General features: G+C 61.6%; 1 protein-coding gene across 1 annotated transcript; it reads left to right on the top strand.

Moving 5' to 3' along the window:
• The first annotated feature begins 1259 nt into the window (after window positions 1–1259).
• On the top strand, window positions 1260–22835 carry LOC123360582 (phosphatidylinositol 4-phosphate 3-kinase C2 domain-containing subunit beta-like). The gene is made up of 6 exons (XM_045001230.1): window positions 1260–1392; window positions 17398–17539; window positions 21469–21657; window positions 22341–22434; window positions 22549–22644; window positions 22779–22835. The coding sequence occupies exons 1-6, from the start codon at window positions 1260–1262 to the stop codon at window positions 22833–22835; spliced, it is 711 nt and encodes a 236-aa protein (XP_044857165.1).
• Window positions 22836–24435: the final 1600 nt, after the last annotated feature.

Here is a 24435-nt window from a genome sequence, read left to right as displayed (position 1 = left end):
CACTGACTGTCACATGCGTAACCCTGGGGAGGGGCCAGGGGGGTTCAAACACCAAGAGACAGAGCTAAAACCCACAACAGAATCCTTTAAAATGTCCTGATTGCTGGGCCCTGTGATCTGCTGGGAGCCGCCTGTGCTGCCAGGGTCTAAGATCACGTCTGTGGGGAGAGGTGGGGGCAGGTGGGGAAAGGTTCCAGGGCCTGACTGTCAGGCCCTTTCGTGCTGCTCTGTCAGAGCAAAGGGGCCTTGATGTGCCTGGAAACAGTCCCCAGAAAATAGCCCCGGTGCCAGGGTGCCCCCCCCCCCCCCGTCCGTGTGAAGTTGGCACAGAGGCTCCACAGCAACTCTGCCCCCAGCCGTTATTGTAGCAGTGTCTGGGGCCAGGCTGGGGGCCAGGGCCGGCCCTAGGGGGGTCCGGGGTGGAAGTGACGGATTAGTCTCTTCTGGGACCGACTGCGCCAGCCAATCGCACCAGCCCGCGGGCCCCCCCAAAGCGCAGAGCCCGGCGCGGTCGCCCCGATTCGCCCTCCCCAGGGGCGGCTCTGCTGGGGGCACAGACAGGAGGCATCACACTCTGGCTGCTCTCTGCTTCACAGCCCTGAGGCCCCTGGAGCGAGGGGCCAGGCAGACTGAAGGAAGGACAAAGGTGGCTTAAAACCAGCTCCCTCTGACCCCCCTCGTCTTCCCCCCCAGCACAAGGATGGAATCACTGAGACTCAGACTCTGGGTCTGGGGCCTGGCTCAGCCGAGCGGATCCTTTCACTCTGTCCCTGAACTGGCTCTGTCAGGGTGTGAATCCCCCCGGCCCATGGCTGAGATCTCAGCGCTGCTCCCCGTGCAGAGCTGGGTAAATCCGGGAGCGGGGAGGTGTCCTGGTTCACTCCCCAGCTGGGGCAGGTTCTGTCACTGACACGATCAGACCCTGCCCCAGGGCTAAGCTCTGCCCCTCACGCTCTGATTCTCTCTCTGCAGCGAATGTGACTCTGGATCCAGACACGGCCCATCCCCGACTCATCGTGTCTGCGGATCGGAGAAGTGTAAGATGGGGAGTCCCGCGGCAGGACCTGCCCGACAACCCTGAGAGCTTTGACACTGTGTCCTGTGTGCTGGGCTGTGAGGGATTCACCTCGGGCCGACACTACTGGGAGGTGGAGGTGGAGGTGGGGAGCGGGGGAGTCTGTGATGTGGGGGTGGCCAGAGAGTCTGTGAGCAGGAAGGGAGGGATCAGCCCTAACCCTGAGCAGGGGATCTGGGCTGTGATGTGCTGGGAGGATCAGTACTGGGCTCTCACGTCCTCTGGGCAGAGCATCCCCTTGTCCCCGACCCAGGCACCCTGCAGGATCCGGGTGTATCTGGACTATGAACGGGGGCGGGTGGAGTTTTTCGATGCTGGTACCGGGGACCCGATCGTCACTTTCCCGCCGGCCTCTTTCGCCGGGGAGAGAATCCGCCCGTTCTTCCTCTGTGCTGTTGGGAGTGTGCGGCTCCTCTAGCCCCCACCCTCCTTATCTCTATGGCCTGGAGGACTCAGCCTCCCCCCTTGCACAGACAGGGCTTTAGGGGGGTGACACTCTACTCGTAGCTCTATGGCTGTGGAGGTCTGTGGGAGGCTCTAGGCTGGCTCTCTATGCTCCTGGGAGACCAACTCGGGGGGTCTCCCACTGAGGAAGGAGGGAGCCCCCCTGTGGGAGAGACCCCTCAACTGGGGGGGAACAGGGGGGCAGGCATGGCTGAAGGGGCTGGGGGTGGGGCTGGAGGGGACAGACCAGAGGGCAAACCAGGCGCCAGGCGGGAGAGGTTCCCAGGAGACCAGGGGCAGGTGTCTCAGGGGAAGCAGAGCTGGGCAGGGAGGACCCAGCTGCACAGGCAACGTCCTGCCCCTTGGCTTGGGGTGCACAGAGGCTGGGGACCCGTTGGGCCCCCCAGGGTTCCCCCAATCAGAGCCCAGCACTGGAGTCTCTGCTCCTCTCCAGCGGCTCTTCCAGCTGCGTTAGCAGGACACTGGGTGGGGGGTTCGGACTGACGAGCTCCTAAGCGCCCTCGGGGCCAGCGTTTGAGTCTCGCCAACTGTTGAGAATAGGCCATGTAGCAGGGTGCTGGTGCAGAGGCACCTAATTAGCCCCTGCTCAGCCAGCCCCAATCAGGAGAACTAGATTGGGGCTGGGGAAAGGCTGGTGCCTGGCCTCTGGATCTCGCTGCACCTGTGGGCCTGCTAATAGAAGAGCTATAAAGGCTGGCTGGCAGCCAGTGCAAGGGGGGGGGGAATGGCCAGGGAAGGGGCAGTCTCCAGGCTGAAGGGAGACTCCCTGTAAAAGAGGAGATAGGAAGACCTGGGTGTTTGTAAATAGTATTGCTGGTGGTGGGAACTGTCTGTAAATAAAAGCCACGGGTGCTGCAGCAAGAAAAGCCTCACAGTGCTTTATTGGTAGAGAGAAAGAGCTCAGCAGGGGGGCGGCCCAGGAAAGGACCCGGTTATAGGCCACTTCCACCTTAATTGAATTGGCTCGTTAGCACTGACCCCCCACTCGGTCCGGCAGCTCCCCTCTGTTCACGTGCCGTGTGTTTATACCTTCCCCCTGTATGTTCCACTCCATGCAGCCGATGAAGGGGGTTTTAGCCCATGGAAGCTTCTGCCCAATAAACGTGTTGGTCTCTAAGGTGCCACAAGGACTCCGCAATGTTTTTCCTGGGACACACTAACACGGCGACCGCTCTGAAACCCTCTGAGATCTCTGGTTCCTGACACAAGGGAGGATCGGACACTGATCTGTGGGCCAGGGGGTGGGGGTGCAGGCTCTGGGAGGGAGTTTGGGGGTGGGAGGGGGTATGTGGGGTGGGGGTGCAGGCTCTGGGAGGGAGTTTGGGGGTGGGAGGGGGTATGTGGGGTGGGGGTGCAGGCTCTGGGAGGGAGTTTGGGGGTGGGAGGGGGTATGTGGGGGTGGGGGCAGGCTCTGGGAGGGAGTTTGGGGGTGGGAGGGGGCATGTGGGGTGGGGGTGCAGGCTCTGGGAGGGGGTTGGGGGATGGGAGGGGTATGTGGGGTGGGGGTGCAGGCTCTGGGAGGGAGTTTGGCGGTGGGAGGGGGTATGTGGGGGTGGGGGTGCAGGCTCTGGGAGGGAGTTTGGGGGTGGGAGGGGGTATGTGGGGTGGGGGTGCAGGCTCTGGGAGGGAGTTTGGGGGTGGGAGGGGGTATGTGGGGGTGGCGGTGCAGGCTCTGGGAGGGAGTTTGGGGGTGGGAGGGGGTATGTGGGGTGGGGGTGCAGGCTCTGGGAGGGAGTTTGGGGGTGGGAGGGGTTATGTGGGGTGGGGGTGCAGGATCTGGGAGGGAGTTTGGGGGTGGGAGGGGGTATGTGGGGGTGGGGGTGCAGGCTCTGGGAGGGAGTTTGGGGGTGGGAGGGGGTATGTGGGGTGGGGGTGCAGGCTCTGGGAGGGAGTTTGGGGGTGGGAGGGGGTATGTGGGGTGGGGGTGCAGGCTCTGGGAGGGAGTTTGGGGGTGGGAGGGGGTATGTGGGGGTGGGGGTGCAGGCTCTGGGAGGGAGTTTGGGGGTGGGAGGGGGTATGTGGGGTGGGGGTGCAGGCTCTGGGAGGGAGTTTGGGGGTGGGAGGGGGTATGTGGGGGTGGGGGTGCAGGCTCTGGGAGGGAGTTTGGGGGTGGGAGGGGGTATGTAGGGGTGGGGGTGCAGGCTCTGGGAGGGAGTTGGGGGGTGGGAGGGGGGATGTGGGGCTGGTGGTGCAGGCTCTGGGAGGGAGTTTGGGGGTGGGAGGGGGTATGTGGGGATGGGGGTCCAGGATCTGGTATGGGGTTTCGGGGTGGCAGGGGGTATGTGGGGTAGGGGTGCAGGCTCTGGGAGGGAGTTTGGGGGTGGGAGGGGGTATGTGGGGTGGGGGTGCAGGCTCTGGGAGGGGGTTGGGGGCTGGGAGGGGGTATGTGGGGTGGGGGTGCAGGCTCTAGGAGGGAGTTTGGGGGTGGGAGGGGGTATGTGGGGTGGGGGTGCAGGCTCTGGGAGGGAGTTTGAGGGTGGCAGGGGGTATGTGGGGTGGGGGAACAGGCTGTGGGATGGGGTTGGAGGGTGGGAGGGGGTATGTGGGGTGGGGGTGCAGGCTCTGGGAGGGAGTTTGGGGGTGGGAGGGGGTATGTGGGGATGGGGGTGCAGGCTCTAGGAGGGAGTTTGGGGGTGGGAGGGGGTATGTGGGATGGGGGTGCAGGCTCTGGGAGGGGGTTGGGGGCTGGGAGGGGGTATGTGGGGGTGGCTGTGCAGGCTCTAGGAGGGAGTTGGGGGCTTGGAGGGGTTATGTGGGGTGGGGGTGCAGGCTCTGGGGGGGTTGGGGGTGGGTGGGGGTATGTGGGGTGGGGGTGCAGGCTCTGGGTGGGGGTTGGGGGCTGGAGGGTATGTGGGGTGGGGGTGCACGCTCTGGGAGGGGTTGGGGTTGGGAGGGTATGTGGGGAAGGGTGGGGTGCAGGCTCTGGGGGGGTTTGGGGTGGGAGGGGGTATGTGGGGTGGGGGTGCAGGCTCTGGGGGGGTTTGGGGGGGGGAGGGGGTATGTGGGGTGGGGGTGCCGGCTCTGGGTTGGGTTTGGGGGCTGGGAGGGGGTATGTGGGGTGGGGTGCAGGCTCTCGGGGGGTTGGGGGTGGGAGGGGGTATGTAGGGGTGGGGGTGCAGGCTCTGGGAGGGTGGGTGGGGGTGGGAGGGGGTATGTGGTGTGGGGGTGCAGGCTCTGGGAGGGGGTTTGGGGGTGGGAGGGGGTATGTGGGGTGGGGTGCAGGCTCTGGGAGGGGGTAGGGGGTGGGAGGGGGTATGTGGGTGGGGGTGCAGGCTCTGGGAGGGGGTTTGGGGGGGGGAGGGGGTATGTGGGGTGGGGGTGCAGGCTCTGGGAGGCGTTTGGGGGTGGAGGGGGGTATGTGGGTGGGGGTGCAGGCTCTGGAGGGAGTTTGGGGGTGGGAGGGGGTATGTGGGGTGGGGGTGCAGGCTCTGGGAGGGAGTTTTGGGGCTGGGAGGGGGTATGTGGGTGGGGGTGCAGGCTCTGGGAGGGAGTTTGGGGTGGGAGGGGGTATGTGGGGTGGGGGTGCAGGCTCTGGGAGGGAGTTTGGGGGTGGGAGGGGGTATGTGGGGGTGGGGGTGCAGGCTCTGGGAGGGAGTTTGGGGGTGGGAGGGGTATGTGGGGATGGGGGTGCAGGCTCTGGGAGAGAGTTTGGGTTGGGAGGGGGTATGTGGGGTGGGGGTGCAGGCTCTGGGACGGAGTTTGGGGCTGGGAGGGGGTATGTGGGGGTGGGGTGCAGGCTCTGGGAGGGGTTTGGGGGTGGGAGGGGGTATGTGGGGTGGGGGTGCAGGCTCTGGAGGGAGTTTGGGGGTGGGAGGGGTATGCGGGGTGGGGGTGCAGGCTCTGGGGGGGTTGGGTGTGGCAGGGGGTATGTGGGATGGGGGTGCAGGCTCTGGGAGGGAGTTTGGGGGCTGGGAGGGGGTATGTGGGGGTGGGGGTGCAGGCTCTGGGAGGGAGTTTGGGGGTGGGAGGGGGTATGTGGGGTGGGGGTGCAGGCTGTGGGATGGGGTTGGAGGGTGGGAGGGGGTATGTGGGGTGGGGGTGCAGGCTCTGGGGGGGGGTTGGGGGTGGCAGGGGGTATGTGGGGTGGGGGTGCAGGCTCTGGGAGGGAGTTGGAGGGTGGCAGGGGGTATGTGGGGTGGGGCTGCAGGCTCTGGGAGGGAGTTTGGGGGTGGGAGGGGGTATGTGGGGTGGGGGTGCAGGCTCTGGGAGGGAGTTTGGGGGTGGGAGGGGGTATGTGGGGGTGGGGGTGCAGGCTCTGGGAGGGAGTTTGGGGTGGCAGGGGTATGTGGGGGTGGGGGCGCAGGCTCTGGGAGGGAGTTTGGGGGTGGGAGGGGGTATGTGGGGTTGGGGTTCAAGCAACGGGAGTTTGGGGGTGGGAGGGGGTATGTGGGGTGGGGGTGCAGGCTCTGGGAGAGATATTTGGGGTGGGAGGGGGTATGTGGGGTGGGGGTGCAGGCTCTGGGAGGGAGTTTGGGGTGGGAGGGGGTATGTGGGGTGGGGGTGCAGGCTCTGGGAGGGAGTTTGGGGGTGGGAGGGGGTATGTGGGGGTGGTGGTGCAGGCTCTAGGAGGGAGTTTGGGGGTGGGAGGGGGTATGTGGGGTGGGGGTGCAGGCTCTGGGACGGAGTTTGTGGCTGGGACGGGGTATGTGGGGGTGGGGGGTGCAGGCTCTGGGAGTGAGTTTGGGGAGGGAGGGGCTATGTGGGGTGGGGGTGCAGGCTCTGGGAGGTGGTTGGGGGCTGGGAGGGGGTATGTGGGGTGGGGGTGCAGGCTCTGGGAGGGAGTTTGGGGGTGGAAGGGGGTATGTGGGGTGGGGGTGCAGGCTCTGGGAGGGAGTTTGGGGTGGGAGGGGGTATGTGGGGGTGGGGGTGCAGGCTAGGGGAGGGAGATAGGGGGTGGGAGGGGGTATCTGGGGTGGGGGTGCAGGCTGTAGGGAGGGAGTTTGGGGGTGGGAGGAGGTATGTGGGGATGGGGGTGCAGGCTCTAGGAGGGAGTTTGGGGGTGGGAGGGGCTATGTGGGGTGGGGGTGCAGGCTCTGGGGGGGGGTGCAGGCTCTGGGAGGGGGTTGGGGGCTGGGAGGGGGTATGTGGGGTGGGGGTGCAGGCTCTGGGAGGTGGTTGGGGGCTGGGAGGGGGTATGTGGGGTGGGGGTGCAGGCTCTGGGAGGGGGTTGGGGGCTGGGAGGGGGTATGTGTGGTGGGGGTGCAGGCTCTGGGAGGGAGTTAGGGGGTGGGAGGGGTATGTGGGGGTGGGGGTGCAGGCTCTGGGAGGGGGGTTGGGGCTTGGAGGGGGTATGTGGGGTGGGGGTGCAGGCTCTGGGAGGGAGTTGGGGGCTTGGAGGGGGTATGTGGGGATGGGGTGCAGGCTCTGGAGGGAGTTGGGGGGTGGGTGGGGGTATGTGGTGGTGGGGGTGCAGGCTCTGGGAGGGGGTTTGGGGGTGGGAGGGGGTATGTGGGGGTGGGGGTGCAGGCTCTGGGAGGGGGTTTGGGGGTGGGAGGGGGTATGTGGGGTGGGGGTGCAGGCTCTGGGAGGGAGTTTGGGGATGGGAGGGGGTATGTGGGGTGGGGGTGCAGGCTCTGTGAGGGAGTTTGGGGGAGGGAGGGGGAATGTGGGGGTTGCTGTGCAGGCTCTGTGAGGGAGTATCCAGTTGGGAGGGGGTATGTGGGGTTGGGGGGCAGGCTCTAGGAGGGGTTAGGGGCTGGGAGGGGGTATGTGGGGTGGGGTGGGGGTGCAGGCTCTGGGAGGGAGTTTGGGGGTGGCAGGGGGTATGTGGGGGTGGGGGGGCAGGCTCTGGGAGGGAGTTTTGGGGGTGGGAGGGTGTATGTGGGGTGGGGTGCAGGCTCTGGGAGGGGGTAGGGGGGTGGGAGGGGGTATGTGGGGATGGGGGTGGGGGTGCAGGCTCTGGGAGGGGAGTTTGGGGGTGGGAGGGGGTATGTGGGGTGGGGGTGCAGGCTCTGGGAGGGAGTTTGGGGGCTGGGAGGGGGTATGTGGGGGTGGGGGAGCAGGCTCTGGGAGGGGGTTGGGGGCTGGGAGGGGGTATGTGGGGTGGGGGTGCAGGCTCCGGGAGGGAGTTTGGGAGTGGGAGGGGGTATGTGGGGGTGGGGGTGCAGGCTCTGGGAGGGGGTTGGGGGCTGGGAGGGGGTATGTGGGGATGGGGGTGCAGGCTCTGGGAGGGAGTGTGGGGGTGGGAGGGGGTATGTGGGGTGGGGGTGCAGGCTCTGGGATGGGGTTGGGGGCTGGGAGGGGGTATGTGGGGTGGGGGTGCAGGCTCTGGGAGGGGGTTGGGGGGGCAGCGCTTAACTGGTGGCTCCAAGCGGGGGCAGGGGGGCCTCCTTGTGCTGCTGCCCCCAGGCACAGCCCTGCAGCTTCCCACTGGGGTGCAGGGGCACTTGGGGTGCCTCATACCGGGGGCCTCAGGCTGGGGCCAGAAGACGCATGGAGCTGGGGCCCCCGGGGGCGGGGGAGGAGCACTGGGTGGGGGGCAACGGGGGGGGCCACTTGGCCCCGAAACTGCTGGAGCCCCACGGGGCAAATTGGGGAGGCTCGCGGGCTGCGGGTGGAATTTGAGCCCCTGAAGTAGAACATTGGTGGGGGGGGGGCGATGGGACGAAGAGGGAATGCAGGCTGGCCCCACTGGATTTGGTGGCCACTGCCTATGGGCCACCTGGGAGAAGAGGGGGGAGAAGAAGTGATGGGAGTGGTGGTGTCAATAGGCTTAATTCTAGGTAACTCGGGAGAATGGCTCTGGTATATGTTGATACCCAAGTACCTCTCTGTGAAGCGCGTCTGTTCGCCTCACTATACATTTGTAAACCTCCGTGCTCTGTGATGACTGCTGGCAGCTGCTGCAAGGCCGGTTGGCACTAGATGCAGCCAATACTAGATACGATAGGCGGAAAAGCAGATGCTGTCATCAAGGTTTTATGCATGAGAAAAATACTCCCCACAGTGGGAAAAGTACAGAGAAAAAGATAAACAAAGGCTGTTGAAAATAGCAATTCCAGTCCTGAGAACCCCTGGGAAGGCATTTCTTGCATAGTATTTTATCCTACTTTTTCTACAGCAAGTTACAGTGGATCAGTGCATTTGATTGGGGAGAAATGAAGTAACAGCTGCCGGAACTGAGCTTGAGCCTCCTGAATTGTGAGGGGTTCAAACCTGGAAGGCAGGTCCTGGGTGTGTGTGGGGGGGGCGGGGGGCTGTGGGTGCCGCGGGGGAGCACAGCAGCATGTATGCAGCAGCGTGTCTGGAGCTGCACAGAGCCAGACACGCTGGTCTGAGTGGCTCTGGGAGCTGTAGTTCCCTGGTTAGCTCCCTGCCTATAGAGCCAGCCCTGGAGCAGGGTAAGAACTACATTTCCCAGCATTCCCTTGGCCACGGCCCACTGGAAAGGAAGGGGAGGACCTTATGCTGCAGCCCGTGCTGTGAATGGAGAGTCGCGCTGTGAATGGGGAGGGATACAATATTTTAACATTAAAAAACAGGACACTCGGGGGGGGGGAAGCCCCACCCTGCCACCATCCACTCCTCCAACTGCCCCCCACAGAAAGACAACCCAACCAATCCAAAACTCCCACCTTCCCCTGATCACCACCTCCCGGGACCCCTGCCCCCAATCTTCCCCCCAGACCCCAACCACTATCTATAACTCCACTCCGCCCTGTCCCTGAATTGCCCCTCCTGAGACCCCCCAACTTCCACCCAGGACCCCACCCCCTACCTGTCCCCTTTGACACACCCCCTGGAGACTCCCATGCCGATCCAACCTCTTATTGCCTGGCCCCTGACTGGCCCCCCTGGACCCATCCAACCACCCCCCCATTCTCCCTGCCCATGTCTGCCCCCCGAACACCTCCACTCCCCATCCATCTCCCCCCTGCTCCTTGTCCCTTGACTGTCCCCCTCCCCGTATCTCCCTACCCCTTCTCAACCCCCGAACCCCCTTACCGTGCCAATCAGGGCACCCCATGGCCGTAGGAGACCTGGATGGTGCTCTCGCCCTGGCCTGAGACAAACACCAGCTGTTGCCCCTCGTGCGGGTCACCAGCCAGGCGTTCTCCTGCAGGCAGCCGGCCTCCCGGACTGAACGCAAGCAGCGCGTGGTCCAGACACTCCTCCATGGGGCGAGAAAAGGCCACCCAGGAACGCCAACCGATTCCGCACCTTGGCGATGTTCTTCCACGCTCAGCACCTCCGGGCGGGTGGAAATCAAGGCCTCAGGGATCCATCATCGGTCCCTAGTGACGGTCCAGGTGCCGGTGGGACACTGGGTGTCGATGGAGGCTTGGTAACAAACTCACAAGCTCTGAAAGTGGGAGAGGAAACAGGTCATGGGGTTCTGAGATCTCCCTTTGAGGCACAGCTGAGATGAGTGTGTGGAGGACTCAGCCTTGTTGGGGGAATGGAAGCTGGTGGAAAATGAATACGGTTGGGTCTGATTTCAGCTACACTGGAGGGCCCCCCCCAATTCCACTGGCTTCTCGGAATTTACACCAGAGTCACTGAGATCCGAATCTGGCCCTGATCTCCATCCCTAGGACTCCCGAGTTCTAACCTGTCTCTGGAAGACCAGGGGGGTATGGTGGGATTAGAGCAGGGAAGGATGGGGGGAGCTGGGAGCCAGGACTCCTGGGTCCTGTTAGGATTTGGTCTACACCAGAGGCCCAATATGAATTAAGTCCGGGTGCAATCGTGAAAACGCAGTTGCTCTTCCTGGACTCCGCCCTAGGCCCGTCCCTGCAAGAATCGACTCCACGGTTCAACAAGCCCGTTTCTCCTCCCCTGCCCCGACGGGCGACAGAGGACCTGGATGGAGTCTGTTACCCTTGACTAAGGGTGACCAGGGGAGTGCGGGGGGGGCTGGCTATACCCTGAGGGATTTAGAAAACAGCAACCGCTTGGCCAGTGGTCACTGTGAGATGATTCCTCCGGAGCACGGACTGAACCCGGCCCCACATGCGTCCATCCTGTTTCCTCCTAGCGAGGTGTGACGTTATTGATATAAATGGGGTCCATATAGAACTTGGGTTGCAAACCAAGGTCCTGTAGTGGCCACCAAATCTTAGGTAAACGGGGGGTCATATAAGGTGTCTAAGACCAGGTTATGGGTTGCTGGATATGATTATGCTGTCTGATATGTCTGTTGTATCATTTTGTAGTGGGAAGTTGTAAGTATTGGCTCTTGTACTGTCCTGTATTTTGTAGCGTGTTTCTGCTGCTGGATAACACCGCAGTCAAGTTTGGTGGTAGCCCTTCCTAGCCAGCTTGATGGCCCAGTTACAGGACCATCAGCTACACAATTGGACCCATGGAGAGAAGGCAGACACGCCTTGTGACTCAGCAAGGTATGCAAGAGACTTGTCCATGTGTACTCCAGACTCCATTTTGTTGTGATTTTCCACAGTAAGAACCAAAGAGGTTCTTACACCTGGAAAAGCCTATATAAGGCTGATGCATTCATCTCCCATCTTGTCTTCAATCCTGCTTGTACCTCTGGCGGACTTTGCTACAAACTGAAGCTCTGAGCAAAGGACTGAGGACCCAGTCCAGCGGGGGATGTTCGCAGAGACTTAATTTGAACCGGCAGTTTACTCCATCACTGCTGGCAACGCCTGAACTAAGAACTTTGCCATCACTGTATGTAAATCGATTTCCATTTAACCAATTCTACCTCTCAGCTCTAACCTTTTTCCCTTTGTAAAATAAGAACTTTAGATTTTAGATTCTAAAGGATTGGCAACAGTGTGAGTTGTCGGGTAAGGATCTGATGTGTATATTGACCTGAAGGTCTGGAGCTTGGTCCTTTGGGATCGAGAGAACCTTTTCTTGTATTGGGGTGTTGAGTTTTCATAACACATTCATCCCCAAGTAGTGAGTGGCACTGGTGGTGATTACTGGAGACTGGAGTGGCTAAGGGAATTGGCTTGTGTGGACTTGTGGTTAGCCAGTGGGGTGAGGACCAAAGTCTCTTTTTGTCTGGCCTGGTTTGGTTTGCTCTTAGAGGTGGAGAAACCCCATCCTAGGGCTGTGACTGCCCTGTTTAAGCAATGGGTCCTAATTTGGCACTCTCAGTTGTGTCCCGCCAGAACCGCATCGCCACACGAGGTTTCCTGGCTCCCGGCCCTGGAAAGCGGCCCCAGCTCTCACCGACAGATCTGGGGCTAGTCCCGTCCCAGCCCGGGGGTCCGGGCACGAGGCTCCCTCCCCTGGGATCTGTGTCCGGAGGGGCTGGGGCTTGGGGGGGACGGTCACAGCCTGGGGAGGGCTGCTGGTGCTGGTTAGCCCTCGCGTAGGAGCCAGCCGAGCCTCCCCCCCCCCGCAGCTCTGAGCGCCGGTGAAACGCGGTGATGATTTTATACCACAAACGAGCCACTGTCTACACTGGACTCTGCTACTTCTGCGTACATGGAAGATCAGTAGTCCCAGCGGCGTGGGGGGCGGCTCCTGCCTGCCCGGCCCCCAGGTCCACAGCCGCCGGCGCTGCTCCTGCCTTCCCGGCCCCCAGGTCCGGGTCCAGCCGGGGGGTGGGGGTGAGGGCGGCTCCTGCCTGCCCGGCCCCCAGGTCCAGCGGGTGGGGGGCGGCTCCTGCCTGCCCGGGTCCGGGTCCAGCCGGGGGGCGCGGCTCCTGCCTGCCCGGCGTCCGGGTCCAGCCCGGGGGGGGCGGCTCCTGGCCCGGCCACCAGGTCCGGGTCCCAGCCAGGGGCGGCTCCTGCCTGCCCGGGTCCGGGTCCGGGTCCAGGCCGGGGTGGGGGGGCGGCGGCTCCTTGCCATGCCCCAGGTCCGGGTCCAGCGTGGTGGGGGGCGGCTCCTGCCTGCCCGGGTCCGGGTCCAGCCGGCGCGGCGCGGCTTTCCTGCCTGCCCGGCTCCCAGGTCCGGGTCCAGCGGGTGGGGGGCGGGCTCCTGCCTGCCCGGCGTCCGGGTCCAGCGGGTGGGGGGGCGGCTCCTGCCTGTCCCGGGTCCGGGTCCAGCCGGCCGGCGCGGCTTCCTGCCTGCCCGGCTCCCAGGTCCGAGGTCCAGCGGGTGGGGGGGGCGGCTCCTGCCTGCCCGGGTCCGGGTCCAGCGGGTGGGGGGCGGCTCCTGCCTGCCCGGGTCCGGGTCCAGCCGGCCGGCGCGGGGCTCCTGCCTGCCCGGCTCCCAGGTCCGGGTCCAAGCTGGGTGGGGGGCGGCTCTCCTGCCTGCCCGGGGTCCGGGTCCAGCGGGTGGGGGGCGGATCCTGCCTGCCCGGGTCTGGGTCCAGCCGGCCGGCGCGGCTCCTGCCTGCCCGGCTCCCAGGGTCCGGGTCCAGCGGGTGGGGGGCGGCTCCTGCCTGCCCGGGTCCGGGTCCAGCCGAAGGGGGGTGGCTCCCTGCCTGCCCGGCCCCTGGGGCATGGCTCCGGGGCCAGGTAGGACGGTAAAGGGAAACAGGGAGGGTGTGTTGGATAGAGAGTTCAGGGGAGTTTGGGGGGGGGTGGATTAGTGTCCGGAGCGGTCAGAGGGCAGGGAACAGGGGGATTGAATGGGGCAAGGGGGGTCTTGTCCGGGGGAGGCAGTCAGAAAGGAGCAGGGGTTGGATGGGGCAGTGGGGGGGCAGTTAGGGGTAGGGATTCCAGGGACAGTCAGGGGAGAGAGAGAAGGGGTGGTTGGATGGGGTAGGGGTCCCAGGGTGCCATCAGGAATCAGAGAAGGGGTTGGATTGGGTGGCAAGGGGCAGTTGGGACAGGGAAGGGGGTGGATAGGGCATGGGTGGGGGCATGTCAAGGAACATGGGGGGGGGGGGTTGGATGTGAATGACCCATCCCAGCGGGGGATGTTCTCCAGAGACTTGACTTGAACCTGCAGTTTACTCCATCACTGCTGCAAGCCTGAACTAAGAACTTTGCCATCACTGTATGTAATCGATTCCATTTAACCAATTCGACCTCTCATCTCTACCTTTTTCCCTTTGTAAATAAACCTTTAGATTTTAGATCTAGAGGATTGGCAACAGCGTGATTTGTGGGTAAGATCTGATGTGTATGTTGACCTGGGTCTGGGGCTTGGTCCTTTGGGATCGAGAGAACCTTTTTCTTTTATTGGGGTGTTGGTTTTCATAACCAGTCATCCCCAGGACGAGTGCACTGGTGGTGATACTGGGAAACTGGAGTGTCTAAGGGAATTGCTCGTGTGACTTTGTGGTTAGCCAGTGGGGTGAGACTGAAGTCCCTTTTGTCCGGCTGGTTTGGTTTGCCTTAGAGGTGGAAAACCCCCAGCCTAGGGCTGTGACTGCCCTGTTTGAGCAATTGGTCCTGATTTGGCACTCTCAGTTGGGTCCCGCCAGAATCGCTCCGTCACACTGGGCTTGGTGTGAAACCTGGGGTGGATGCTGTCCGGGCCGGTCTCTTCTTTGCTCAACCCAAAGACCTGGTCAGGGACCTGGAGGTGGCGTCCCAATCACAGGGTGGGCTGGGAATTGGATGCTTTACTGTGAGCTTTTCCCAAGTGAATAGTCAGATACAAAACATAAGTGTCACCTGTGATAGGAGCCGCCCACCTACTAGCTGATCATCCATTTAATTAAAAAACAAAAAACAACAGACTCTTGACAGGTCCATAGATGTTCTGTATTTCCCCCTGGGCTGTTCCCTTTCCTCTGCTCCCCCCCCCCATTCCAGCTCGCGTCTGCATTCCCTCAACTGCGCCTCTTTATTTCCCTTTCTCTCTTTCGTGCGAGTGCTGGCAAGGTTTCGGCTGAGCACTCAGCGGTAAAACCAGCCCTGCATACAAGGAGCCGGCAGTGGAGCAGAGCAGAGTGGGAAAGAGGCAGCTTTGGAAGACAAATATTCCAGCTGGGATGGATTGAGAATCTGTGGGTTGCTGGGGCTGGCCTTAAAGGGGGAGGATTGCAGTGCCAATAGCAGGGCCGCCCAGAGGATTCCGGGGACCCGGGGTCTTTCGGCAGCGGGGGGCCCCCGCTTCAGCAGTAATTCGGCAGCGGGGGGCCCTTCCGTTCCGGGACCCACCGCCGAAGTGCCCCAAAGACCCGCGGCGGGGGGCCCCCACCACCGAATTACCGCCGAAGCGGGCCCGCCGCGGGTCTTCGGGGCACTTCGGCGGCGGGTTCCCGGAACGGAAGCCCCCCCCCCCCCCCCCCCCCGCCAGCGAAGACGGGAGAGGAAGAGTTTTCCGGGCCCCCTGGAGTGAGTGAAGGACCCCACTCCAGGGGGCCCGAAAAACACTCATGGGGGCCCCTGCGGGACCCGGGGCCTGGGGCAAATTGCCCCTCTTGCCCCCCCCGGGCAGCCCTGGCCAATAGCACTCAGCCCTGCCTTCTCTCTGCTCTGTCTGTCCTTACCACTCATTTTTTCCCTCTCTCTTGCTTCAGCTCCGCTGCTACCGTTTCTGTGCACTGATCCCCTTGATACGTGTCCAAGCGACTGGGGCTTCCCCAAAGTCACTGACAAATCCATCACGGTTTCAACTGAAAATCAGCCTGGGTGGGTGGGTAGAGGGTCCAGCATGACCTGTCATTGGAAGTGTCTACCTTGGCTGTAGCACGTTCCTGCTCTTCCCCGTCAGCTCCTCTTGCAGGCAAGAGGAATGGCAGGGTGAGGCTGCGGCTTTCCAGGGCTTGGGGAAACTTGAGCTCCTCCTCTTCCTCGCGAGGAAGGATCAGAATGGAAACTTGCCCAGTTTGTCCCAGCTTGGCCTTGGGGTGAACCAGCATTCAGTGCTAGAGGGTAGTGAAAGTGGGACTCTCCCTCCAAACTCTCCCAGGCCAGGAAGGAGAGGTTCCTCCAGCAGGCGCCTCCCCTTACCCTGACCAAGCCCAACAGGTAATGGCAGTGTTTCCTGGGGTTTTCAGAACTCCCAACAAGGGCATCTTAACTATTTCACTCCAGGAGGTGTAAGGAATAAATCAACAGGAACACAGCACTTCCCTTTGATAAGATTCATGCAAGTAAGTGTGCTCTATCTAAAACTGCAGTTTATTAGATTTAAGCACACACAAACATGAGCATTAGGCTTAGAACATTCCAGATATTTACCTGGAACGGTCTTGAGTAATTAAGAGCAGGTTCGCAGTGGCCTGTTGCTCACCACTGGGGAAAAAGGGTGTCAGGGAAAATGTCTCTCAAGATGGCTTCAGAGGACTGCTCCCAAATACACTCTGTTAGCAAATCTTGTATAACTAACTTCTACAAAACACATAGGTCATAATGACTCCTACCGTGTCATCACTTTTCTAACTTTCAATAAACTTTTCATATCAGAGGCATCTAGAACCAAGGTTTTCTAACCACCAAGGTTTTTAGTCTTCAGTTGTTTACTTCTGTCCTCTCCTCCCATTCTGATTAGCAGAAACTGTCAGCTAGAGATGACCTTGCGTCTGAAAGCCTGTCTCCAAATTAACCCTTAACTATGTGGTGTTCTGTTTCATTACTTAAGGGTGGCCGAATGCACATAATACACCTCTACCTCCATATAACGCTGTCCTTGGGAGCCAAAAAATCTTACCGCGTTATAGGTGAAACCGCGTTATATCGAACTTGATTTGATCCACTGGAGTGCGCAGCCCCGCGCCCCCGGAGCGCTGCTTTACCGCGTTCTATCCGAATTCGTGTTATATCGGGTGGCGTTATATCGGGGTAGAGGCATATGGTTACCAATTAACTGGATCGCATTCTGGAGTATACGCACCCCTCAAATCCAGGGCAAGGTCTTAGCACAGCAGAGGGGTGAGAGGACTGGCCCTTCGTCTCACTGCACCAGCCGCAGGGGCTGGCTCTACAAATTTGGCCGCCCCAAGCAGTCATGCCCGTGAGGCGCCCCCGAGCCGCGGGAGCAGCGGACCTCCCGCGGTCATGACTGCAGAGGGTCCGCTGGTCGCGCGGCTCGGCGGGACCTTCCGCAGCTGGGGGCGGTTCGCGGGCCGGGCGGCTCCGGTTGCGCTGCCGCAGTCTGTCCGGCGGAAGGGCCCGCCGAGCCGCGGGACCAGCGTCCCCTCCGCAGTCATGCCTGCGGCAGGTCCGCTGCTCCGGGGGCTCGGGTGGACCTCCCGCTGTCATGACTGCGGCAGGTCCGCCGGCCCAGCCTGCCGCCCCCCCGGGAAAGGGCCACCCCAGGCAGGTGCTTGCCCCGCTGGGCTCTGGAGCCGGCCCTGACCAGCCGGTCACTAGCCATGCAGCTGGGACTCTGTATCTGGTCATGCCAATCAGAGGGGGCAGCCTGCTGTGCGTCCTTGGGTGCCCCTCACCCGCCTGTGGCATCCAGAACATGCAGGCGGCTGAGGGGGAGAGGAAGCAGTTGCTCTGATGGCTCCATAGTAGGGAATGCTGGGAGGGGCAGGGGCTGAGTCAGCTGGGCTCCAGACTGGGACGCTGCGCAGGGCGGGGTGAGCTGTGAGTCTCTTCTCACAAGTCCTTATTCCCAATGGCCCTTAGTGCACCTGGCCTGGAAGTTTCCCAGCACTTCCCAGTTCATGGCTCACGGGGGCGGTAGGGCCTGGCCGTGAGGCGGACACAAGGCAATCCCGCCCTCGTCGGCTTCACGTTCCCCTCTGAGAGGGCCCCGTGTGTGACGAGTAATGAGCCGTTGCAATGGCCAGGTGAGTGAACACACAGCAATTGCACAGCACGTGGGGCTGCAGGAAGCCTGGGCACCCCTACCTGCCTCAGGGCAGAAGCACAAGGCGAGGGGATGTCGGCATTCCCAGAATCCCACCTGCCTTGGGGGAACAGTAACGTGGGGTGGGGGATGCAGGTATCCTGAGACCACCATGTGCCTTGGGTCTGTAATATGAGGCAAGAGCATCCTGTGTGCCCCACGTACCCTTGAGGAGGGCAGTAGCATGTTAACAGAGCCTGCTGGGTGACCTCTGACCTGCTCTTCCTCCCGCCCTGCAGATCGATTTCCCAGCCTCTGCCTTCAACTGACGTTCACGAGCCCACCGGCTGCCGAGTGCAGCCCCAAGTACGAGTTCCACAGCTTGGGCAAAGAGGACCAGTGCAAGCTGAAGGAGGTGATGCAGAAGGAATCGCTGTACTGGTGAGAGGCCGTGCCCGCGTGGGGGGACGCACACACCATAGGGATGACTCACGGGGAGGCGAGACCTTGGCCCAGATGCTGTCTCCAGCTCTCCTGCCCTGGACTGTAGCTCGCCAATGGGCACTGCACAAAGAAGCAGTCACATGTGGGGGGGCTGGCTGGTGTGGGTGGATCTCCATTGGGTTTTCTCCTCAGAAGTCTGTCGGTGGGAGAAGGGGTCTCTTGGGCCCTGATCCAAAGCTGAAGGCAACAGAAAAACTCCCTCTGCTTTAATAGCCTTTGGATCAGGTCTGTGGCCAGGCAGGTTTGTGACTCTCAGGCCAACCCGATCTCACGCTCTGCCCCCGTCCCTGCCCTGCACAACATGTGCTGTCTGTCAGCAGCAGGACCAGAGGGGAGTCATGTGAGGGCCTGACCCTCATCTCTGGCAGGCTGGGGCCCCAATAGTGGCAGTGCTGGTCCTGATGCTTCTGCCCCCCATGCTCCCTGTCTGAAGGCAGCTGTTTTCAGGCTGTTCATCTGTCCTTCCCCTGATCTCCCCGGCCTCGCGCTCTGGCAGATGGCTGAGCGGGAAGAAACTGCCTTCTCCAGATGTGTGTACAAAGAAGGTGTCTCCAGCCTCCTCACCCCCGCTTCCCCCTCTGCCCAGGGCAGCTGGCTAGCCCAGCCTACGCCTCTTCCTCTGCATCACAGACATGTCTATAAACAGGAAGGCTCAGGTGTCGCTGGCCACATGCAAGGCAGCTCACTGCAGGCTGAGCTGACTCCTAGGGCATGATCCCGACCAGCAGGGCAGGGGGTAGTATCTGTCCCTCTTCTCTAATAGACAGTGGGAAACGGAAAGGTCCCAGGGGACCTGCTAGGGCCCAGTCTCTTGGAACCAGCTGGGAAGAACCAGCAAGCAACATTCCCCCTCTCACTCATTCAGCCCCACACATGGCTCCACAGGGCATCCGTACCTCTTGCCAGGCTGCCCTGCATGTGCCTGCTGAAGCGGGGAGGTCCACCCCCAATCTAAGGTTCATTACAGCCTCTGTCTCATGTGGCACCTGGCCCACCTCACCCTCCTTCTCCTCCAGTTCTCCATCTCTAAGCACCACAGAGCCCTGGCACCCCCACCCCATCTCATTTCTCCTGCCCCCCCAACCCCTGTGGTTTTGGGGAGCTGACTCTTCTCCAAGCTCAGGGGCCATTCTGCATCCTCGCCCCCTCTCCACAGTCTTATGTAGACATGTATCCCTGGCTCCGGCTCCTGCCCCTGCCTTTGTGTGCCCTCTATAATAGCCCCACCCCCTAAGGCCAAATCCAGAACACAGGCACATCCCGGTCACCAGGTGTGATATCTGCCCTACAGCCACACACTCTGCTTCTGGGGCAGAGAGTGCCCCCTGCTGGCACCTGCAACAAACTCTCTGTCAGCTGCTCCCATGCTGGGTACAGCATCTGCTTCAGCATTCTTCTTCTTCTCCGGAATGATCCTTATTACCATCGCTGTATCCGGCGTGGCAAAAGTGCCGGGTGCTCTGCAAACAGAGAGACGCTCACGGAGCTTCTGGTCTAAGCAAGGCCCGGGAGAAGTGGGAGGGGGAGGCAAGTTCTACTTCTGCCCTGTTCCCCAGCTGTTGGGTGGATTGGGCCTTGGTGCAGGGATGAGCCTCCCAGAGCCGCTGGGTCTAGAAGAACAATAAAAAGCCAGAAGTGGGCAAGCTCAGTCCTCCATCTTGGTCACTCCCAGCTGGGGCTGCGGATCTGGGTCCCAAACCCACAGGCAGAGCACTTCCCACCCCAGCCCCTGCAAAAGACCCCCGGAGTCCCGACTCCAGGTGGCACTGGGAGCTGCCCCTCTGGCAGAGGAGAGAGACAGAGGCTCCGCAGAGAACAGGTGGCGGGCTGGAGAGGAGGCGTTTGAGCCCACTCCTGCTGGCCCGAATGCAGCCAGCCAGGTATGTTCCAGTCTCGGTAGAGTGGGAATAAGGAGCCTTGCTGTCCCTGTTCCTTTGCCAGCTGATCCAGGCCACGTGGTCACCTCACACAGGCTGCAGCTGTTGGCTTGAAACGTGACACTTCCTAGAGGGACAGGGCGCAGTGCTGGGAACTGGCAGGAGGCACCCAGCTCTTCCTGGCATTGTGCTCTGGGAGGGCAGTGTCTGGCCCGCCTGCTCCAGAGCTCGTCAGGTTCATTGCCAGGGTGGGTCATTCCCACCTTCTCCTACGCAGGCAGCGCTTTCGCTTTCCTTTGCCTTTGTTTGTTTTGGGCGAGCTCTGTAGTAATCGTGAAAGGGAGTGTCTGGGAATGGACCTAGGCCTGGGAGCTGGGTGGGTCGGCTTCCCACACACTCAGCTCTGCTGATACCCCTCAGTACCGATCTGCAGCCCTGCTATTCCAGCCCTGAGCTCCTCCCTACCAGCTCTGCCAACAGGGCCGCGCCAAGCAGGCGCGTGGGGCGGCGTTGTCGGGGCAGGGTGGCATTTGGCTCCGGCGGACCTTCCGCAGTCATGCCTGCGGGAGGTCCACCGGAGCCCGGGAGGAGCGGACCTGCCGCAGGCATGACTGCGGCGGGTCCCCTCTTCCCGCGGCTCCGCTTGAGCTCCCGCAGGCATAACTGTGGCGGGTGCGCTGGTCCCGCGGCTCGGAGGGAGCTCCCGCAGGCATGCCTGCAGATGCTCCAACCGGAGCCGCGGGACCACCACACCCGCCGCAGACACTTCTGCCCCGGCCGCGGGACCGGGGAAGGGCGGCGCAGCGCGGCGCCCTGCTTTGGGGCGCCGTATTTTATAGAGCCGCCCCTGTCTGCCAATGCCACCTCAGTGCCAACCCAGCCTCCCCTATTGCAGCTCTTAGATCTCCGGAGCTGCCAAGCACATTGAACTGTGCACTGGTCTGTGATGTGGAGAAATGTGCCGCTAGGCACTAAGGTTATGTCTACAAGCTAGCTTGGGTAACAGAGCGCTGAAGCCACAGCAACTGTGGAAAATGACTCCGGTGGCTAGCCCGGGCCAAAGCCCACGCTGCTGCAGGTTCACTGCTCCAGGACCCAAACTAGATCAAATCTAGCTTGGGAAAATCTACGAGAGCTGCAAGCACACCCCATGATTATAGTGTAAGCACACACCTTAAGTTGAGACCTGCCAAACTCAATTCACTGGGGCTACAATGCACTAGTGTCATTTTGCCTCTGTAAGAGCCAGGCCCAGGAGTGAGGGATTGTCACTCCCTGCAGACACTGGAATGGAAAATCGTGTGCAGCCCAGGGGCTCCAGGTTGCTACAGTGCTGATCAGGATTTTCAGGGGGAGAGAACGGAGTGGGGGCGTGTTTGAAATTCTCCTTGCCTCATCTTCCTCAATTTCAATCCATGCTGAAAATCAGCTAAGATGTGTCCAGAGGAATCAAAGTCACTTGCCTCTGCCCGGCCAGCTGACCCCCTGAATGTGTCAGGCTTGAGGTGGAAGGGTTTATGCTGCTTGATCAGGACTTGATCCAGCTGCCTTCCTCAGAAAATGGGATTGATTCATAAGCCACTACGTCACATTGGTCCCAGGATACTAGAGAGACGAAATGGGTGAGGTAATATCTTTTATGGGACCAGTTTCCATCGTGAAAGCGACAAGCTTCAGGTCTTCTCTTAGGCAGCCCTACCCAGTTCTAGTAACAGGAGCCAAAGTGGGTGTCCCAGGATTGACTTTCCTGCTCTCTTGTGGCCATTCAGAGCAATGACCCTTTTATTTCTTGTCCAGCTCCTGAGATTCCTAGAGCCAGACCCTGTTCCCAGTAACGCCAGTGTCAAGCCCTCTCTTCAGGGCTCTTTGATCCTGGGCAAGTCATGCCCCCACTCTGGGCCTCAGGGCCCCCGTATGTACAGCAGGGATGGAAACGCACTGCTCTCCCAAGGGACTGAGGTCTGTGTCTTGTGACCTTTGCTGCCCTAGGCTGACGGACACGGACCGGAAGAGACTGTGGGAGAAGCGCTATTACTGCCACGAGCAGCCTGGATCGCTGCCTCTGCTGCTCACCAGTGCCCCCAGCTGGGAGTGGGCCTGCCTGCCTGATATCTACGCCCTGCTGAAGCAATGGACTTACATGAACCACCAGGATGCCCTCGGGCTCTTGCATGCAACGTAAGCCGCTGCCTGGGGAGTCCGTCCTGGGGGGTGGACGTGTGGTGGGCAAAGACCGCTCCTTTTCCTCGCCCCAGCCACTCACTGGGGGCTGTGGCTTCTGCCTCTCAGCCAGTCGCCGCATTAAGATGCATCCAAATCCTATGAACATCTGAACCCCAAACAATCCTAAAACTGCGCTGTGTCACCGTGGAGGGGAGGGGGAGGAACAGGGGCACAGGCTGGGCATACGTGGGTTTAGAATCTTTGCCCACAGGTTGGGCATGGGGGAGGTGGACATAGACTGGCTATCGCCTACTAGTATTCCCTTTAATATTGCAACCACGACCTACTGCCTGGTAGTGAGCACAGTAGGGAGCTGGGGGAACTGATCCAACAGGAACCCACCCAGAAAATAAAAAGAGTCGATAAGGGAACCAGGAGACTTTCTGGAGACAGGACAGACATCTCTGTTCCCATGTTTTGTGGCATTCCCAGGGGGATGATGTGGTTTGCCTGGGAGGCTGCAGCTGTGCTTTTCTCAGCACCTCCGCAGTGCGCCTATGAGAGGCTGTGATGGCGGCAGCAGCAGCAGACCCTCTGCAGAGAACCCGGTGGTCTCGTCTGCAGGCAGGTGGGCTGGGTTCCTCTGGAGAGAGCCTGCTGGTGACCTCCTCCCAGTGATGTGTGGCTTGTGGCTGTAGGTTCCCGGATCAGGAGGTGCGGAGGACAGCCATACACTGGATCGACTCCATGTCAGATGCAGAGCTGCTGGATTACCTGCCGCAGCTGGTGCAGGTGAGGCACGTTGGTCTGAATGATTCAGTGAACAGCATGGCCTATGGTTAGTGCCAGGCCTGTCCATCTGTCCGGCCTGCTGATGGAGAAATGTCCTTGCTTCTCTCCTCCCAGGCCCTGAAGTATGAGTGCTACCTGGATAGCCCCTTGGTACGGTTCCTTATGAAGCGAGCCATCTGTGACCTGAGAATCACCCCACTACTTCTTCTGGTAATGTCGGTGTGTGTGCTGCAGCCTTTGGGAGGGGTCTGTGCTCAGCTGGGGCCTGCCCAAGAGATGAGGGGTGCCGGGGGAGTGGGCATCCCACCATTAGCATCACCAGCCATGACTTGTGCCCCTCTTAGCCTGTGAGGTACAAGCCTCAGCTCCCCGCCCTGGAGTTCCTGAACCGGGGACAGTAGGAATGAGAAGGGTTGGAGGCCCCTTGTCCTGACCTCTCCATGCTGCCCTCCTCCCCCAGGCTGCTGAAGGATGGACTCAAGGACTCCCAGTTCAGCATCCGCTACCAGTACCTGCTGGCGGCCCTGCTCTGCTGCTGCGGCAAAGGCCTGCGAGAGGAGTTCGACCGGCAGTGCTGCCTGGTCAACACCCTGGCCAAGCTGGCCCAGCAGGTTCGGGAGGCTGCTCCGTCCTCGCGACAGGTTGGTGCTTAGCCTGTACCTGTGGGAGGGGCAGGGGAGTCAGACTGAAACTACAAAACTCAAGGGGCTGCTCGCAGGGCCGGCTCTAGGTTTTTTGCCGCCCCAAGCAAAAAATATTTTGGCTGCCCCCCACCCCAGCCCTGGGCACTCCTCCCCCCACCAATGCCCTCCCCCACCCGCACCCCTTGCCACCCAGCCCTGGGCTCCCCCCCACAAACGTGACCTCCTCGTTCACCACAGCAATCCCCGTTTACACTTGCAGTGGGGATCAAAAATGTTTTCTCCTATTTTTATTTCACTTTAGTATAAATTTCACCCCCCTCCGTTCCCTGCAACCCCATCTTTAGTGCTCCAAATGCACATGGAAGGCATAGGGACTAACCCTCAAACCTTGTACCCAGAAAGGGATGGGGATCTAGTAAAGAGGGTTCAGGCAGAGGAGCGGGTGTGGGGGTGCTTGGGGGCTCTACACTGGCAGAGAAGTGGGGTGTGATGTACTCGCAGAGGAGGGTGGAGGAGGAGAGGGGGTATCAGGAGGGTTGCGGGAGAAGAAGTGCAGGGGAAGGGGAAGGTGCGGGAGGACAGGGCTGGGGGAGGGTACAAGGGGAGAGGTGTGAGTGAAGGGAGAGTACAAGGGGAAGGGGCTGCGAACGGGATAGGAGGTGCAAGGGCTGAGAGGGGCAGGTGCTGACAGCTGCTTCCCCAGCCCCGTGCAGGCAGAGCCGAGAGGACGGACACTGACCCCCAGGTGCCCGACCTGCGGGGTCCCCTGGCGGGGCAGTATCCCCGCTGCCCCGCTCGGAGCCGGGCTCTGCCTCCCCGCCCAGGGCAGGCAGCGCGGGGCTGAGGCGGGGGAGGTGCGCAGCTGGCTGGGTCCAGGGGCAGCGGCAGCTCTCTGCACAGCCCACTCCTGTGGGGAAACGCCACGCCGCCCTGGGGAGACTCAGAGCAGAGCAGCAGCGGCAGCAGGACCCTTCCCCCACCCCATCTCTGCATCCCCAGGCCCCACTTCCCTCCCTCCCTGGCTCCTCACACCCAGGCTGGACTGCTGCTGGAGAGCCCAAGCATCATCCCCCGGAGCTGAGCCCCTCTCGCCGCCGCAGCCCAGGCCCAGCTCCGGGGGATGATGCTCGGGCTCCCCAGTGGCAGGGCAGCCTGAACTGCAGTCCAGCCTGTGCAACTCAGGCTGCCATGATTGCCATCTACTGAAGCCATAACTGCAGTGTCAGTTCCCGCTCAGTCTGAAAGCCTCAGCTGACGGGGAACATCTTGGTTCAGGGCCAGCTCCCGGCTTTTTGCTCCCCAAGTTAAAAAAAAAGGGGGGGGGGCGAGAGTGCCGCCCCTTGGAAAGTGCCGCCCC

The sequence above is a fragment of the Mauremys mutica genome, unplaced genomic scaffold (genome assembly GCF_020497125.1).
Source record: "Mauremys mutica isolate MM-2020 ecotype Southern unplaced genomic scaffold, ASM2049712v1 Super-Scaffold_100274, whole genome shotgun sequence".
Classification (NCBI taxonomy): Eukaryota; Metazoa; Chordata; order Testudines; family Geoemydidae; genus Mauremys; species Mauremys mutica.
Note: the sequence above shows the minus strand (reverse complement) of the source record. Positions and strands in the feature narration are given on the sequence as shown.